We start from the raw sequence: 17,270 nt of genomic DNA on the forward strand, positions 1-17,270 counted from the left end.
TAAGGACGGTTGTTGTTTGAATCACTGAATTGATAATAATATAAATACAAATATTAGGATTTCTTTATATTTTGATTTAATATTATTATTATTGTTTGTTACCATGGCTCAAAATGATTATTAATTTTAAAAACAACTAAGATTAATTACTTTTCATATGCCCCATTACTCTAAAAGTGAAAATTCTTCAATAGTAATTAAAAACATATATCTTCTTTTAATACATTTGTTTTCAAAAAATAACGATTTTGCATAAAAGGTTAACAACTCACAAGTCGTTTTTAATATTTTGAATTCCTAAATATGATTAGTTTCAAAACGGTTTTTACAATAGTTTAACCTAAATACATACATAAGTATGTAGTTTTTAGAAAAATGCATTTTACATTGCCTTACTTTGCCTTAAGGTAATAAGACATTAGGACTAATGTCTTTTGTCGAAAACTATGGACGGCGGGGAAAGAAGAAGGAAAAGGTTGCAGCTGGCCATTGAAAATGGTGCAGCTGCTGATAAGAACGTGTGTGAGAGTGTTTCGAGGGCAGATGCAAAAGAAATGCGGAAGACATTACGTTTCCTCAACATTAGGGCGTTAAACACTAGGCACTACTCAATTTTAAATGTGCGCTCATGTGCTTTTGTACAAAACAAAAATTCAAAACCACTACTATTCATAAAAATTAGCATAAATAAGAAACTTGTCAACATTTATTTATTTTAAATAAACAAAACCCATTTATCGGCAATCATATTGTAAAAATGTGTGTATTCCCCTTATTTTTAAAATATAAATATTAAAATTAATATTCTAACTCATATAATGTACATTTGCTTAAAGTGATTAAAGTATACAGATACGGATGATATTAAACAGTTGATAAGCAAGGGTTTTAAAAATTAGGATAAAAATCTATTTTTGGAGAGCAAATTAAATTAGTTTTGACAAATTTGTAGCCGTCTGCGTATATTAAGCTAAAACCAACTCAAATACAATTTTTTTTATTTCTTAAACCGTCTTAAAAACGAATGATTTTAATTTTTTGTTTAAAGGCTTTGGGGTGGTTTAGATCATCATAGCAAAGAAATGCTGGTTAATCTTAGTTTTCCCGGTAAATTTAATAAATCTTACTTCTAATTTGATGTCTAGTAGTGTACACGCTGTAAAAAATATTTAATGTTATTGGATGGTACAGCTGCTTCTCTCATGCTGAGAGCCCAAATAAAGGGAAACATGTGCACCGAATTCACAGCGAGACAGAAAATTTCCCAGCAGCTGCTCGGTAGTGCATTCCATTTCAGTTCGACTTTAACCGATCAAAAACGCGCGCAAAACCTGACTACCTGAAAAAGGTTTTGAACGGACTAGAAAGTTGCAATCGTTTTTGATTGATTGTCGACTGCATTTAAATGAGAAAAATCCGATATTTTTATTTTACGCGTCGAGTAAAGCACAAGCTAATGGTACACCAAATCAATTTAACAAACAGTTAATGTATCTGGAAACTTTTGATTCAAAAGTTTTGAAGGACATCACCCAATCCTGCAACATTAACATCTGTCCTATACCTCTGTTTTCCGCTTTAAGAAAATTAATCCCTACGCAGACATAGTGGCACGTGAGACGGTCTAATCCATAGATTTTGGTTTTGGTAGGGCATTTTTACCTGAACTCTTAGGTACAAGATTTGGAGAAAAATGTAAAATTACAAGCAGTTTCAAAATTTACTGCCCGCTTAGTAAGTAAAAAAATTAAAAAGCTGACAACCCTTTTTAGAGATGGACCGTGGCCTAACAATTGTGTACATTTTTCTGTATTTTACCAATGTCATACAAATTTGAAGTTTATTTTTTGTCAATATTTAGAAAGTTATTTTACCAATTTTTTTAATTATTGCAGTTATAGGGTTAGTTTTAAAAATGCTTGCGACTCAAATATAAGGTTATCATTACTTCTTTAAGGGAGAGCGTGATATGCCGCTCTCTTTGGGGGTGTTGCTTAACGTCAAACTTCGCGCCGCAAGTTACAAAGCTCTCGCCTTCATCCGTTAGCTTTTTCCGTATATACGAATAGAACACAAATACATTAAGGGAATGGCAGTTTCATAATAAAAATCTAAATCGATAGCTGAATTTGTAAGAACATACAGCAGTACCGGAATAAAACGCCCTCGTGCTCAAAATCTCAGGGAAATTGTTAAGCCGCAGGCCAACCTATCGCAGGCAGAGAACCGACGCCTACCAACACTAGAGCGCGCGGCTTTAAAAGCCGCTCCGACGCTCCTCGCTCTCTCATTCGGCGTTTTTCTTCGTGACTGTGTGGACGTTCTCACTTGTGCGGCTAAATCTCCAGCAATCCAACGACTTTCCTAGCTAAGCTACTAAGAGGAAACGACAGTTAGCACTAATTTACAAAATTAGCCAGTTTGTTAAAAACTACGTGTTGATCTTTGTGCCCTGCGATTCGTGTTTAGCGCTTACGCACCCACAATTTAAACGTGTTTTCGCGCTTCGCTTTTGAAAAGTAAAACCAACAGTAAATCAAAATGGCTGATGTGGCTGAGCAAAAGAAGTGAGTACTTTGTCTGGCTTGTATGCGAGAGTTTGTGTGTGCCTGTGCATTTTGTTTAAACAATTGGATGGATTTGCAGCGCATTTCGCAAGTGTACATCTTTTTTTTTTTTTTTGCTATTCGCCGCAACGGTTTGGAAAATTTTCTTTTGAATTCTGTGTCTATATACGCAAACCGCTTGGTGGCATCAATACAGTTGTCTCGCTCGCCCCTCTGGTTAGAAGGTGTGCGCGCAAAAAACGACGCCGTTGAATTTGGCGCGGCGTCATGGTGCCTTCTCGTTCACTCTCCGGCCGGCAAACCATCGACAACGAGAATTGCCTTGTGTGTATGTGCGTGCGGTGGTGGTTCGGTGGCGGGGCAATAAAGTTTGTGTGAGTGTGCGTGCGCCAAGCGAAGTGCGCAAAAATGTGTTAGCGTGTGTGTAGCATTCAAGTTGCCGCTTTTTGTCTTGTACTGTTTGATTTCAGCTGTCTTTTTTCTGGCTCTGTTTGCTTTAGCATTTTGCTTCTTTCCCGCCTGACCATTAATTTTGGTCGGTTATCTCTCACTCGGTTTTCGATGAAGCTTAAAGCTTGGTATTAACTGGCGACGAGTTCTTGCTTACAGGTATTTTGTCATAGCTGAAAATAATTGCTGGCTTGCCGGCTCGAGAATCACATTCTTTCTCTGGCATATTTTTGTCGGTTTAACGGGGGTGGGAAAGAAACTGCAAGGAAACCCGTTAAATCGTTTGTCTGTTGTCTTAGGTTGTGCCGGTTTTTCGTCTTTGGAAGGGGGAGTGGGGAGGTAAGCATAGTGGGTGTTTTATGTGCGCCTTTCGACCGTTATTTTTTTTTTTTTTTTTAAGTTGCACACTTTGCAACCCTCTTGCTCGCACTGCTTAGTTCCCTCTCTCTTGTTCATTTTGCTACGTGACGCGCGCACGTTAAATCAGATTGTCGGTGAGTGCGAGTGAGGTGACCATAGTGGCTCAAGCGGCATAAAAACCAGTTTTTTCTCTCTTGGCTCGTCCGTTTTATTTCAAACAAGTCGCGGCTTTTACTTTTTGCAAGTCTGCAAGCATCTCTTTTATGTTGCCCACTTTTCGTCTGTGTGTGTAGAAGGCAGAGAAGGAGAACACACACATGAGCGTAAGCCATTTATATGGAAAAGAGCACGCTGCCAAATACCGCTCACCTTTTCTGGTTTCTTTTTGCGTCGCAGTTTGCACGAGTTGTTGCTCCCATTTATCATTTTGCGGCAGCAACGCCGACGCCGGCAGATGTTACAATGATGCTTTGTGTTGTTGCCGGGCGTCCTGGTGTTGGTGGTGAGCAGGGGACAAATATGACGGAAACCAAACGTTATAGGCGGCTTTAAATGGAAAATTTTTCTTAGTTTCACAACTGCTTGAAATATCGTGTGTGTAGAATAATTTTTTAGAACTCTTAAAAATTAACCAAATTCAGGGCATATGTGTCTTATCCCTTTTTAAATAAGTACTATTGTTTTAAAATTAAATTTAAAGAGTTTTACCACCCGTTTTGTTTTGCCCTTTATCAACAGCGAGACCCCTGTTGTCGAGAAGGTCGCAGCTGAGGAAGTCGATGCTGTGAAGAAGGATGCCGTTGCCGCTGAGGAGGCAGCAGCTGAGAAGCCGACCACTACAGAGAACGGTGCCGCCGAAGAGGAGAGCTCCAAGGAGAACGGAGCATCGGCCGCCGACAGCGCTGCATCCGCCGAGGCTGATGCCGTCGATGGCGAGAAGGCAGCCGAGGCCGCTGCTGCCTCCGAGGAGAAGAAGGATGAGGACAAAAAGGAGGAGTCCACCACTGACGGAGAGGAGGCAAAGAAAGATAGTAGCGAAGCTGTCCCAGCTGCTGTTGAGAACGGAGCCGAGGAGGCCGCCAACGGTGACTCAACAGGTGAGTTTGTCAGATTGGGATTTTCCGCTCAAATGTTAATCCTATTTTTTTTTTATTTAAATACATCATTAGACGCGCCCGCCGTCGAGGCTGTGAAGCGAAAGGTGGACGAAGCCGCCGCCAAGGCCGACGAGGCCGTCGCAACGCCGGAGAAGAAGGCGAAGCTGGACGAGGCCAGCACAAAGGACGAGGTGCAGAACGGGGCCGAGGCTAGCGAAGTGGCTGCCTAAGGGAATCGCCCGTAGAGCAGCACACTCAGTAATCTACATATAAAATACTTACTAACACAAAAACAAACAAACGCAAATCACACAAATTATGGTTCTGCCGCCGGCGACACGCACCGAACCACCCACATCCGCACGTGTGAACGGGTGATGAGTGGGTGGGCGGGCACAATTCCCTAATAATATCCTGCAATGGGAGCGTAGTCTTAAAGCGTACCGATTCTCTCTGTCTCTACTAACAACCAACCAACCAACCAACAACAAACGAGAAACAACAAAAATCCATTATCATTTAAAACCTTACTTAAAAACTTAACTTTAAAGCAAATTATATATAGAAAGCAAAAGATAATGAGAAAAAAAGAGTAAGCGAAAGTAAGATGCGAGACCCTCTATGTTTTAAGATTAAAAGTTGTAAACAAAAAGCGTCAAATTTAATAATTGTAATAAATACGAAGCGAATGAAAAAAATTGCAAACAAAATCTCTAAATAAGAAAAACAATAAGAAATTAAAAGGCAAACTATCGTTTTTGTCACTTACAATTTTTATAATTTTACAACCTTATCCTATATTGTGTATGAATATTTATATATATATCAAACAAGCAAACTATAAAATCAGCAAAATGTAACAACGAGCTGCCAACAACAACACCCCCAAAAAAGTTGCTGCCCTCTAGCGAAAAGAGACAACAAATCATACCATATAGAAACAATAAAAAGAAAAAAAAATGAAATATAAAATTACATTTTTATAATATATAAATCAAAACATATTTCTTGAAGACGGACGACTCGTCAGAAAGGTCTGCAATTACCAATTTGTTCATCAAATAATTACTAGTTTTATATCTTCTGTTTTACTCGCAATGTTCCGTTCTCAATTTTATTGTCTTTACGCTTTGGGGAGTGTACTTAAATCTATCTTACTAATTTGTAAGTTAGTAAGCTGATTGTCACAAGCAGATACCGACATACATACATCAGTTAGCGGCCCAAGATCACTAGGGCCAACAAAACCGGCATTCAGCAACAAGAAAATTTAAAAATAAATGGAAGAAAAACTTACAAAAACACTGAAAATTTTGGCATTTTTCTTGGTTAGAGGTTAGGTGTTTTGAATTTTAGAGGTTTTAAAAAGCTCTCGCACGGAATCTAATGAACACCTTTCAGGAAAAGGAAATGTGTATGTTAAATCGTTCAGGAATCATTATTTCTTTGACTCATCCGGAATCTTCTCGAAAAAGCTTTCCTGGTACTACCAAAATATGTATATTCATATATACATATGTACGATCTGAAGTGAATCATTCGTTTTCGAGTAATTGGTTGTAGAAAAGCTTTCAAATCTTTTTTGCGTGAATCATTGCTCGTGTTTTACTCAGTTGTATGAATATTAAAGTATTTTTTTAATGTATTGAAGTCTTAAAAATAAATACAAGAAAAACTACATAGATTATCTCGGTTATTTGCCTTTAGTACAGTTCCCTTATTGTACTGTTTGAAAATGTGTACCGTTAGGTATATTTCCAAAACGACAGTTTTATTAAAAATTTAGCTTAAGACCAAATATTATGACAAGTCGATTTTTTTATTCTCATCTTCATATGCATAATTTTTCCTATATTTGAAACATTTTTCTCGACTTTCACTTAAATTTCTTTTGGATCGTCGACTCCTAATATATTTAATTTGAAATGATCGGAATATGCCAAATTTTATTTGTAACTTTAAGTTAACCAATTTTAACAATACTGGCTTTAAGATAAACATATCCACATATGTATGCACCTTCGAAACTTAAAATATAAACTTATGTTTATTCATATAAACTTTTTCTTTTAGTTCAATTAAGTTTTTCTTAAAAAGAAATAGCATTTACTACAAATTTGGTTTTGTATTTTATTTGAAAATATTATTTAATGATATACAAATTTTATTTTAAATTAACATAACAAATGTTTATTTGAGGCATTTACACTCAGCTTACTCACCTTAGCAACACTGGCTTCACAGGGCTGCCAGACTGCACCAGACCAAGTTTGGTTTATGAGTTGCCATACTTCTATTTCAAACAAGCGGTAGATTTCAAAAACAAAAAAAAAACAAAAACATGTTTTGTTTTTTCGTTTTTAATGTTATATCAAAAATAAACAAATCGTTAAATGATATAAATAAATTAAAAAGTTGGACAGCGCCTAATATAAAACAATTTGATATATGTAAATAAAAACGTTCTGAAGCTCCGAGGCGTTCGTGCCGCATGCCACGAAATTTCCGTGGAAACATCCAGAAAAGCCCTTGTAAACATAATATGATAACGCAATTAAACGTATTTGACCTAGAAAACGACTAGAAAAATAAATAAAGACTAAAAACATGGCGTATTGGAACATAAGCCAGCAAAAACTGGTTTTGTTTTGCTGTCAATGCGTAGTTTAAATTTGGTTTCATTTTGTAGGTAGGTTGCTTGATAGATATCTGTTCAAATTTATTTGGTACTTCATTTCGATACAGTTTTGAAAGTAAAAACTTAAATTTGGATGGCGGTAGTGTAGTATTTCAGTATATTTCTGGGCCCCACCACATCGCAAAGCAAAAAAGATAAGATATCAGGAGCATGGTACAATTATACAAGGTAGTCTCGTCGGCTGCCTAATCGTTCGGCTTTTTAGTCAGTGCGTTCGTGCTTGTTGAAGGATGAGCACGCGTGCGGACGAATTTTTTCAGAGCATTAACCCTTGTGCAAAGATGTCTTTCTGCCCTTAGCTGCAAACTTTTTTTTGTTTTTTAACATGTCGTTTCAGATAATTTTAGTATAACAAAAAATGTAAAGGAGAAACTATTAATAGCTGCTAAGAAACATTAACTTAGATATTACAAAAATTTACTTTATTATTGACATTTATTTTAAAATTAAGAACCTAAACAAAGAAATAACTATCCAAAAATACAAACAACGTTTAATTTTAAATTCAAAACTATTTAAAATTAATTTATAAAAAACTTCAACTCCTATTACTATAAATGAGCAATTTAAGCCCCATGCACAATCTAAGGGTTAAACTAAAAGCTCTTTTGTCGTTTCACTCGCACTTACTACGCAGACTCCTCTCACTCGCACTTGTGATGAGTAATGAATAAGGGAGTGCTTTTTGCCGACGAGACTACCTTGTATAATTGTACCATGATCAGGAGAATCGCGAAAAGAGGCGAAGGAGAGATTTAAAAATCCTCTCGCTCTCTTTTTCCAAATTGCTCTAACCAACAAAAGCTTTTTCACTTGGCGCCGATCGAAGGCGGCGAGTGTTAAGTAGTGGAAACCGAAGCGTTCTCGCGTGTAGACGCATTGAAACCGTTAACTGTGACTAAATTCGCGCATGTGCTTTATAAAACAATATTGCCATTGTTGTTGCAACTATATTTAAACCAAGTGACGTCGAAACATCGGCCAACAACAGTCCGTCCAAGTGCTTTTAACATCGTGCCATTGTTGCTCCATTTTGTACTGTCTGCCTCCGTGTACTTGCAAGTGTTTGCGTTCCGGATTACCAACCAACTTTAATAAATCAGAGGAGGACGATGTCCACCAACCTGCAAAAGGTAAGAGCCCCGGGCCCAAAGTCGAAGTCCAAGTCGGAGACGGAGGCGGAGGCGTCGCTTGTAAATTTTTTTCCAAGCAAGTTGCGATTTTGAGTTTTCCCACATCGTTCGTGCATGACTGTTGCTTTTGCATATATTTAGATTACTTTGTTATTATTGACAACAAAATCAGGGGTTTCACCAGAAAAATATAAAAAAAACATCTTATATTAATTGAATATTACAAACAAAAACAAACGCACTTAACTGCGTTTGTGGTAGTGTATCTTGGATAAATTTAAATAACGCTTTTTTAATAATCAAACGGTGGATTTTTATTTCGTTTTTATATACGTTTGTAAATAGTTAACCAAATTAATATGTATGAACCAGTAAGAATTTTGGTTTTTACTATGAATTTTGATAAATGTGTCCTTCGATGGTTCATTGACTTTTTATCACTTAATCAACTTTCCTATTCTCAAATATTGCCTTTGAGTGCTTGTCTTAAAGCTCGATCAGAGACCCCTTGTTATCTTGGACTGGGCTCGCATTCCATTTACAGTGTTTGCGATTCTTGGATTCACACTCGTACAGAAAGGCTTCTTATCGCGACTCGTGGATCACTTCTTCGTACATTGCCTCCCTCCTTTATTCCCTGTTATCAGCAATTTGGCGCATAGTCACTTCGTATATTTCGCGTTGAATTGCGTGTGGCGATCAGCCGGTCCTTAAAGGTGGGTTCTGGCCAGATCTGATTAAATGACAGGGTGAATTCGACAACATTGTTGCGGTTAGATAGTCACCAGTCTCAATCACGTGTTTAATTTGCCATTGCGCAGTTGTTATCTCAATTGCAGTCAGATAGGTTCTATTGCTGCTTTTTATTGACTCATTATAAAAAAGCCCTAATACTGGTTATATCTAACATTATGGTTCTTTTTTTATTTATCGCGATTCCGGTTATTCCCAAAGTTTATTGAACACTTTTCCCACCACAAAGCATTGGGTTGTTAAAAAAAAATATCGACAGAATCATTTTAAGGTATAGTTATTATTGTTATTATTGTGCTCTTATAGGTTAAAATTTCATTTCCAACTTGCACGTTTTTGCAAATTAAGCTTTAAATACGGCGTACCATTAAATACCCATCGGGTGGGGTTAATTTCTCATTATTATTAATGAACACCACTTAACGATTAATAAGCTATCTTGATGGCATTAGATAAGGTTCAGGCAATAACCAGAGTCTACAAATCAAAAAAGAAATCACGTGATAGGTATCACTATAGTCATTTGAATAATATTTATGGCACTCAGAAAAGCGTTACTTGTCCATTTAAATGGGACTTTTTGGATTAATCGTGTACACTTTACTTGTTTCTAGGAGAGACGTAGTAAATGACGCGACCGGCGCAAAGTCATTATTGTTAAGTACCGAGAGCTCAGTTGCTAAATCTTATCGATTGCACTCTGTTTTTCGGCGACTTGGCTTATCAATTAAAAAATGACCTACATAGTGCTAGTTGGCGTCAAACCTTTTGATTATACCAAGTCGCAAACATGCAAAAAGACCAAAGCCAAATCCTCCAGCACACGCTTATTGATACCCGTTAATTTTATTGTATCTTAGTAAAGGTTTATTGCACCTCTAACAACGATTTGATAAGAATTTTGTCAGTAGATTAGAGTTATATAAATCTTTTAGTTACGCACTAAACGCACCATTTATTATTGCCTTAAATGAAATGACTTTAAGTATTTGCTTATCTTTATAATAAATTCCAGATTAGTACGCAACATTTTATGACGAAGATAAGGCACCGGAACAGCCCAATGAAAGTTATTTTGCAAATTATTTACAACAGTTGGCCATTTCGCGTTTGCCAATTATTGGCTATAGCTTCAGCCAATTCGTGGCGCAATTGGTTTCCCCTATAATTAGAGACTTACTTTAATAGTTTTGAGTTCAAATTGTATATTTTGTTATCGCATTCATTAATATCGCACTTGTTTGAAGCATTGTTTACTTGTTTTCACTTCTTTCGAGCGGAAAAATAATATAAAAACAGCATGGGGCATACTGAAAATCAAAACTGGCCAGAGATGATAAGAGTATGTGTTTTGTGTAAATGTTGAATGGAAGATTTTCACGCGTTTCACCATGGTTGCGTGGAAAATTCCATGGATTAAGCGAGAGCGCGCTGCTTCCGTCAACGATTAGATCGTATTAGCAAGATGCACTTCCATCGTTGGTTAACATTCGAAAACAACTTTCAATAATAATAAATATAGTAAAAACCCTTTAAAATCGAGTCAGCGTATTATATTTTTGCTAGATCTTAGCAAACGATCTCGATTCTTGCCTAAATAGAAACAAAGTAGTGGCACTTGACCATATCAACACCTTCTGAATACAAATAGATATGAACCATAGATTACTAACAGGTGCGCGGCTAAATATTTGTCTTATCTGTCGAATGCCAATAACAGCGTGTTGGCCAGAATTACAGGCAATTATAGCCTTCAAGCGGGCTTGTTTCCCACTATTTTTACCTGTCATCATCGCGGTTCTTTGACGCTTCTTCGCCGAGGAACATCTGTTCGAAATCCCAGCGAGCGAAATCCTTTCCCGATTCCTACCTAACCCTCGATAAGGTCAACATATGTTTTCCGTGGCAACCGGTCGGTGGGGGTGGCGCCCCTAGTCCGCAGTGGTGGTGCAGAAACCACTGCCGCCGACGAGAGAGCAAGAGCGATGCGAGATTATTTGTGTTTCGGCTACCCTGGGTCTTGGTCTTGTAACGATGAGTCAGTTTGTTTTTGTACGCCCAGCTGGGAACTACTTATCGCTCAGCGCCGAACGCAACCGAAAGACTTCCTGTGTGCCTTCGCTACTTGGTTCTTTATTTATATAATACGATTTATATTATACAGTACCTAGTTATTGAATTCACTACCCGTAGCATGAGACAGCGCAACCGAAGGAACAACAAAGCCCTTAAACGTCGCCAGCAGCAGGAAAATACAAATCAAAACTGTTGTCTGAGTAAACGTTGCAACTATGATAATATCTGGCAACATTTCAAACGCAATGTAAGCCCTTTAAAATTTAGCCCTTAAACTATTGATTAGGTTGGACTCCTTACGTTTTATAATCAACCACAATTAAATTGGATTTCCTTCGATTGCCTCTAGCTATTTAATCAATATGTTTTCCTTTCGCTTGTCTGCGCCTCTAATTGCATTTGGATTTTCGTACCTGCGGTGTTTTTGTTATTTTTAGTGCACCGCCAGGGCCAATTGTTTTGTCGATTCGCTATAAGTTTTTCTCCCTCTCTTTTTCGACCCTCTCTTCTGGCACTTTCTCTTTGGCGACAATCGGTGTTTTACTACTTACCACCCTCCCCATCGCCCACAGGCCACCCTTGAGGAAATTCGCCATGCGGCCGCTCGCATTTGCCGGGACTATTTAACCGGACGCTGGAAGGTGGTTACTCCTGAAAACTTGGTGGTGAAACGCATAAGGTAACTTCATTTCACTTTTTCACACAATTAAAATGTGTTGTAATTTTTTTTTTCACACATTCAAAATGTATTGTAATTAAGTGTACTATATTACAATAATATATATTACAAAATAATGTATTCTATTTGCAATATAGTTTAGTTTTTATTTGCTAACTAAATGTTTTTTTTTCTTTGATATCGAAATTTTAATTTCCAAAGTATACCATTTTTATTTTTAATATATGGTTCGGTTTTTAAGTTTGCCTATCATATTTTGATTATTTTGGGAATACTTAAGCCAGCATATTGTTCCAACGTTTAAAATTTTTTTGCTTTCAGTGGTGGTTTATCAAACTTTTTGTACTACGTAAGTCTACCCGACTTGGACGACTTGGATGAGCTGGTGGAACAACAACAGCAGCTGCAGGCAAACGCGAACGTGAGCGTCGGCAAAGACGTCATAGCCACCGCAACTTTGTCCAACAACAGCCCGGTTTTCACACGCGACGATGTGGTGGAGGCCAAGTCGGTGGGCGTGACATCGCTGTCTACGGAGCTGGCGAGCAACGACAACGACAACGACGACGACGAAGACGACGATGACGACGCAGCGACTAGCGCCAAGCAGGCGCACAAACGTCAGCGCTTCGATAGCGATAGCCGCGACTCGAGTTCGCTCAAGCGATTGCACGCCCCCAAACAGGAACCCCGTGAGGTAGGTCACCCACCGCAGACACCGGCCCCTGTCCTTTTCCTAACCCCTTCCGTCTCCTCAGGTCCTGCTGCGCATCTATGGACAGACCCACGGCGACCACGCGCTGGAGAGCATGATCACCGAGTCGGTGGTGTTCGCCCTGCTCAGTGAGCGCAACTTCGGCCCCAAGCTGCACGGCATCTTCCCCGGCGGACGCATCGAACAGTATATCCCGGTACGTAATACGTACTCATTTCAGAAACCCGAAAACCGGGTCAACGTTTTACAAAAACCAGTGAAAAATATGAAAGAGTACAACATAACGTTTTACATTTTACATTTAGAAAGATGAACACATGCGTTTGTCCTTTTAGAAAGACTTTATGTTATATACAACTTATTAATATTTATGTAATCGTTCATTAGGCACGTGCGTTGACCACCGCGGAGTTGGCAGAGCAGCGAATATTGATGAAAGTGGCGGAGAAAATGGGCGAGATTCACAGCCTCAATATACCAATGTCTAAGGAGCCGGATTGGATCTGGAACTGTATGGAGCGCTGGGTGTCCGGCCTCGGGAGCATTGTGAAGGGAAACATCAAGTCGGAGCCCAAGTCCTTGGCACTGGAGAAGCAGATGGAGCTGATGCGCACCTTCGACTACGTGCAGGAGATCGCCTGGATGCGGTCGGTGATCGAAGAGGGCGACTATCCAGTTGTGTTTTGCCACAACGATCTGCAGGAGGGCAACATACTGCTGCGCCAACCACCGGCTGGCCACAACGAACGCACGCCGCTGGAATCGATTAGCAGCTTGAGGTGGGTTTGATCACAAGGAACTTGTGCTCTTGGTTTCAATAAATCCTTTATCACTTTCAAGGTGGGTCAGGAGAATTAACTCACCCATGATCCTTGTTTTTATATCTTGTTAGGAGATCTTTATTGCAATGTATATCAATGATTTACATAAAGTTATTTATTTTGTGTTAGTTGCTAGTTGCAAGAGTTACTTGATTGGTGTCCGAAAACACATATAATAACTGATATATTTTCAGATCCAATTTCGACGAAACATTGGGCGATAGCTTGGATGGCAACAGCAACATCTCCGAGCCGGAGACCAAGTAAGTACACCTCGAGAACTCGAGAAACAAGTACACTGCTAACCCGATGTTTTGTTGTGGCCTGCTAACCAGTAACTACTTGCCATTGGCCCATTAGTCGTAAGTCTCTGCTCGCCAGACCCATATAAAACTACCTACAATTCTAGATGGCCCCATTTTGCTGCGGTCGTGATTTGAGTTAAAAAAGTGTATGCTGGTCAAGTCAATAAATTTGTTGGCCAAAGCAAAACAGAACACAGGTTATCCATGACATTCGGTTGGAGCGATGTAAAGGAAGTGCTAACTGTTTCATTAACTTTTCATATTACACAGCAAATCGCACAGCGTTTCGCCTTCGCCTTGCCCCGAGTTGGACACCACGAACGACTCAGCGCTAGATGCCAGCTTTACAGTCGACAATGAGCCGGTAAATAACGTTTTTCCATTCAAAAATAAATAATTATTATAGATTATTCAGTTAGACAGCTAATCGCTCATCGTTAATTTGAAATACTTTCCAGGATCTCATTATCATTGACTTTGAGTACTGTGCGTACAACTACCGTGGATATGATCTGGCCAATCACTTCATTGAGTGGACCTTCGACTACACCAATCCACAGTTCCCCTACTTTTACCACAACGCCAGCAACTGTGCTACTGTGCAGCAGCGACGCGACTTCATTGTGAACTACCTGAAGAAGTATCACGACGACGAGAACTACAATCCCACTGGCCAGGAACTGGACAAGGTGGATGCCGAGATCCAGTTCTTTACGATGCTCTCCCATCTTTTCTGGAGCCTCTGGTCCGTGATCAATGTCACGTCGGCCATCGAGTTCGGTTACTGGGTGAGTAAACATTACGATTGTGTTTCAAATAAAACCCTTTTGATGGGTTATAAGCAACTATTATTAAACTACCATTTATCTTCCAGGAATATGGCATTGCACGAATTCTGGAATACCAAAAGCTCAAGGCCGCCTACTTATCGCAGTGAGGGCAAAGGTTAATCAAGGGTCAAATATCAACAATATTCACTTAAATCGAATCAGAACCGTACTTAAGTGGCCTTTAGCATTAAAGTCCCTGCTCTCCCGCTCTTCAATTTCCTCGTCTGGAGTTGAGTTTGTACTGCAGTTTTGTCAAGTTGGCTAACAACCAGGTCATCACACTACTTCAATATTTCACACGGAAAAGGGAAAGATATCGAACCATTCAAAAAGACTAACTTATTTTTGTATAGAAAAATTAGCTATTTAGAATTGATAAAGCTGAAAGGAAAAGGCAAAATCCCAATGACTGCTGTGATTAAAGCGTGAGACAGATGATAGATAAAACGATAACAACAATTTAACGTAGCTCTAATTGTTGTTCCTGATGCGGAAGTGGGACTGGATTCTCCTCACCCAACAGAATTGATCGAAAGTATTACAGGCAGCACCTAGCACATCCCCAAATCTACGTAGGCTCATCAACGATTAAATGCATTGTATGCTCTATACAAGAACACACATTTCTTCAACTTTCGAATTTATTACTTATTCGAATTTTTTGTTTATAATCTTCAAACACTACTTTCGATATCTAAGTATTATTTTGCATTGTACTCACGAGTCGCCACTACGTTACTTCTATACACTGAAAGCTTAGTTACATTTTGTATCGAATTTCCTTCTATTTCTATTTGACCAGTCGAGGAATTCAGACGAGCTCCACAGCTCGTCCAGGAACAATCATGTGTTTTTATGTACCTACCTAACTATCCCATATTCCTTATTAGAAATAATTTGTATGTTTTTAGAGTTTAAAATATTTTTGCGTATATTTTTAATAAATAAATACTAGAAGCTGAGATGTGTGTTTCAAATTCTTAATCAAGGTGTTGAATTTATGAACACAGAGAGTACAATGACCTGGTTCGGAGATAAAGGATATTTGTAATCGCCAAAGCTGTAACTTAAATCATGAACTTTTATCTTTTAACGAATCCAAAAAAGGTGTTTATTGCGGTTCAACTTCTTCACTTGGTAAGACGAACAATTGGTTGCCAAAGCAGATTAATTGGAACTATCTTAGTAGGCAAATTAGCTGCCGAGAGGGAGTCCAAGTAGCCAAGTGTCAGCTTTTCCAATTTTCGAAGAAAGGCACTTCCCAATTACAGGGACACTTTGACATTAATTCAAAACACAATGAACTGGACCCGAGCAATTGTCGCAATGGAACCAGCCAACCGATAATGGCACGCATCTTTAATTAATGCAGGGACAGCGGGACGGATCGGAGAAGTGACAAGTGACAGGAGGAACATTTAATGCCTGACACGGAGCCAGTCCTTCCACTCCCGCCTTCCCTCCGTCGTCTGATTGTTGGTCCCCAGCAATGCCGTGCCTTGTCTTGCGGTTATGCATTGCTCTTGACTTCACTCGGAGCTAGCTGGCCAGGCCCCTTACGTAATGCAATGCAATGCACGCCTCGATGGGCAAACTCAATCCCGAGCCATTGTCTGCGGGTATGCCACAGTAGAACACAGTGCACTGCTCCTGACAGGACAACTTGGGCTATTGTTTAAGCGCCGAGCTTGCACTCTTGGGAGCTGGAAGTGGGCAACAGGGTTTCATTGCGCCGCCACATGTCCTTGGATGTCCGGTCCAAACTAATCAGTCACCGTTACCCAGTTGATGTTGTTGATCTCATAAAGAAATATGTTTCGTCATGTTTTTCGTCACAAAATTGTATAACAGATATTTTAAGATATGTTTAGATGTCAATCGCTTTTGTAACTGTAGACAAAATAACCCAATAGCTCGGTCTTAGTAGCAACTTGTATTTTGTTTAGTAACATAATAATGATATTAAACCAATAAATTAGGTTCCTATTTTTTTTTTTTTTTTTGTATTTCTCGCTTAGAAATAAAGTAATAATGTTAATTTTAAGAATGACAAGAAAGGAAGCTAGCTTCATACTTAGCTTACATACTATACACTTGCAGTCATCAAATATGTCGAACAAAATAAATAAGGGCTGATATAGTTGTCCGATTTTCAAATTTAATATGCAATTTAAGAGCAGTTAGAAAACTTTATATTCCAAAAATTAGGCTTGTCTGATGAAAAACAACGATGTTATAATTTCCGTTAGATTTTTCGATCCTTTCCTATTGGCAGCTATACTCTATGATAACGTTGTCGGATTTTAATGAAATGTTTTTCTCAGTTCAAGGGTTAGTAGAAAACTCCATATTTTTTCCCAATATTTATATATATTTTTTTCCGCTCTTTCCTATGACAGTTATATGATAGAGTTATTCGATTTTGATAAAATCCGAATCCGAAATTCAATAGTAGTTAGAAAACGTTCTCTAGAAGAAATCAAGTCGATCTGATCAAAAACAACAGCGGGAGAATTTTTTATATCATTCTCTCGTATTGGAGCTATCCTATATAGTCGCCCGATCCGGCCCGTTCCACAACTTTTGGGAAACTTTAGAAATGGGCAGACGGACAGATGGAGAGACGGACAGACGAATGTATTTCGATTCAGATGGTGATGCTGATCAAAAATATATATACTTTATGGGGTCTGAGGTGTCTCCTTGTCTGCGTTGCAAACTTCTGACTGAAATTATAATAACCTTTTGCTCTGCAAGGGCATCAAAATTTCATATTTTTAGAACTT

At 38.7% G+C, this 17,270-nt stretch overlaps 2 protein-coding genes across 4 annotated transcripts; both read left to right on the top strand.

Annotated features, from left to right (window-relative positions):
• The first annotated feature begins 2,271 nt into the window (after nucleotides 1-2,271).
• LOC108095782 (uncharacterized protein DDB_G0286299) lies at nucleotides 2,272-5,446 on the top strand. Its single transcript, XM_017197039.2, has 3 exons — nucleotides 2,272-2,567; nucleotides 4,116-4,474; nucleotides 4,547-5,446. Exons 1-3 carry the CDS (start codon nucleotides 2,542-2,544, stop codon nucleotides 4,702-4,704), a joined length of 543 nt encoding a protein of 180 aa, XP_017052528.1. The 5' UTR covers nucleotides 2,272-2,541; the 3' UTR covers nucleotides 4,705-5,446.
• Nucleotides 5,447-8,011: 2,565 nt separating this feature from the next.
• Nucleotides 8,012-15,446, top strand: LOC108095790 (choline kinase A2). Of its 3 annotated transcripts, none has more exons than XM_017197061.2 (9): nucleotides 8,012-8,305; nucleotides 11,707-11,813; nucleotides 12,135-12,510; nucleotides 12,572-12,724; nucleotides 12,916-13,307; nucleotides 13,544-13,612; nucleotides 13,925-14,018; nucleotides 14,113-14,442; nucleotides 14,529-15,446. In XM_017197061.2, the coding sequence occupies exons 1-9, from the start codon at nucleotides 8,285-8,287 to the stop codon at nucleotides 14,589-14,591; spliced, it is 1,605 nt and encodes a 534-aa protein (XP_017052550.1). In that variant the 5' UTR covers nucleotides 8,012-8,284; the 3' UTR covers nucleotides 14,592-15,446. The 3 variants fall into 3 exon arrangements, with proteins under 3 accessions (XP_017052550.1, XP_017052558.1, XP_017052542.1); XM_017197053.2 differs by lacking the exon at nucleotides 8,012-8,305 and adding an exon at nucleotides 11,096-11,381; XM_017197069.2 differs by lacking the exons at nucleotides 8,012-8,305; nucleotides 13,925-14,018; nucleotides 14,113-14,442; nucleotides 14,529-15,446 and adding exons at nucleotides 11,095-11,381; nucleotides 13,759-13,847.
• Nucleotides 15,447-17,270: the final 1,824 nt, after the last annotated feature.

The sequence above is a fragment of the Drosophila ficusphila genome, unplaced genomic scaffold (assembly GCF_018152265.1).
Source record: "Drosophila ficusphila isolate 14025-0441.05 unplaced genomic scaffold, ASM1815226v1 contig_607, whole genome shotgun sequence".
NCBI lineage: Eukaryota > Metazoa > Arthropoda > Insecta > Diptera > Drosophilidae > Drosophila > Drosophila ficusphila.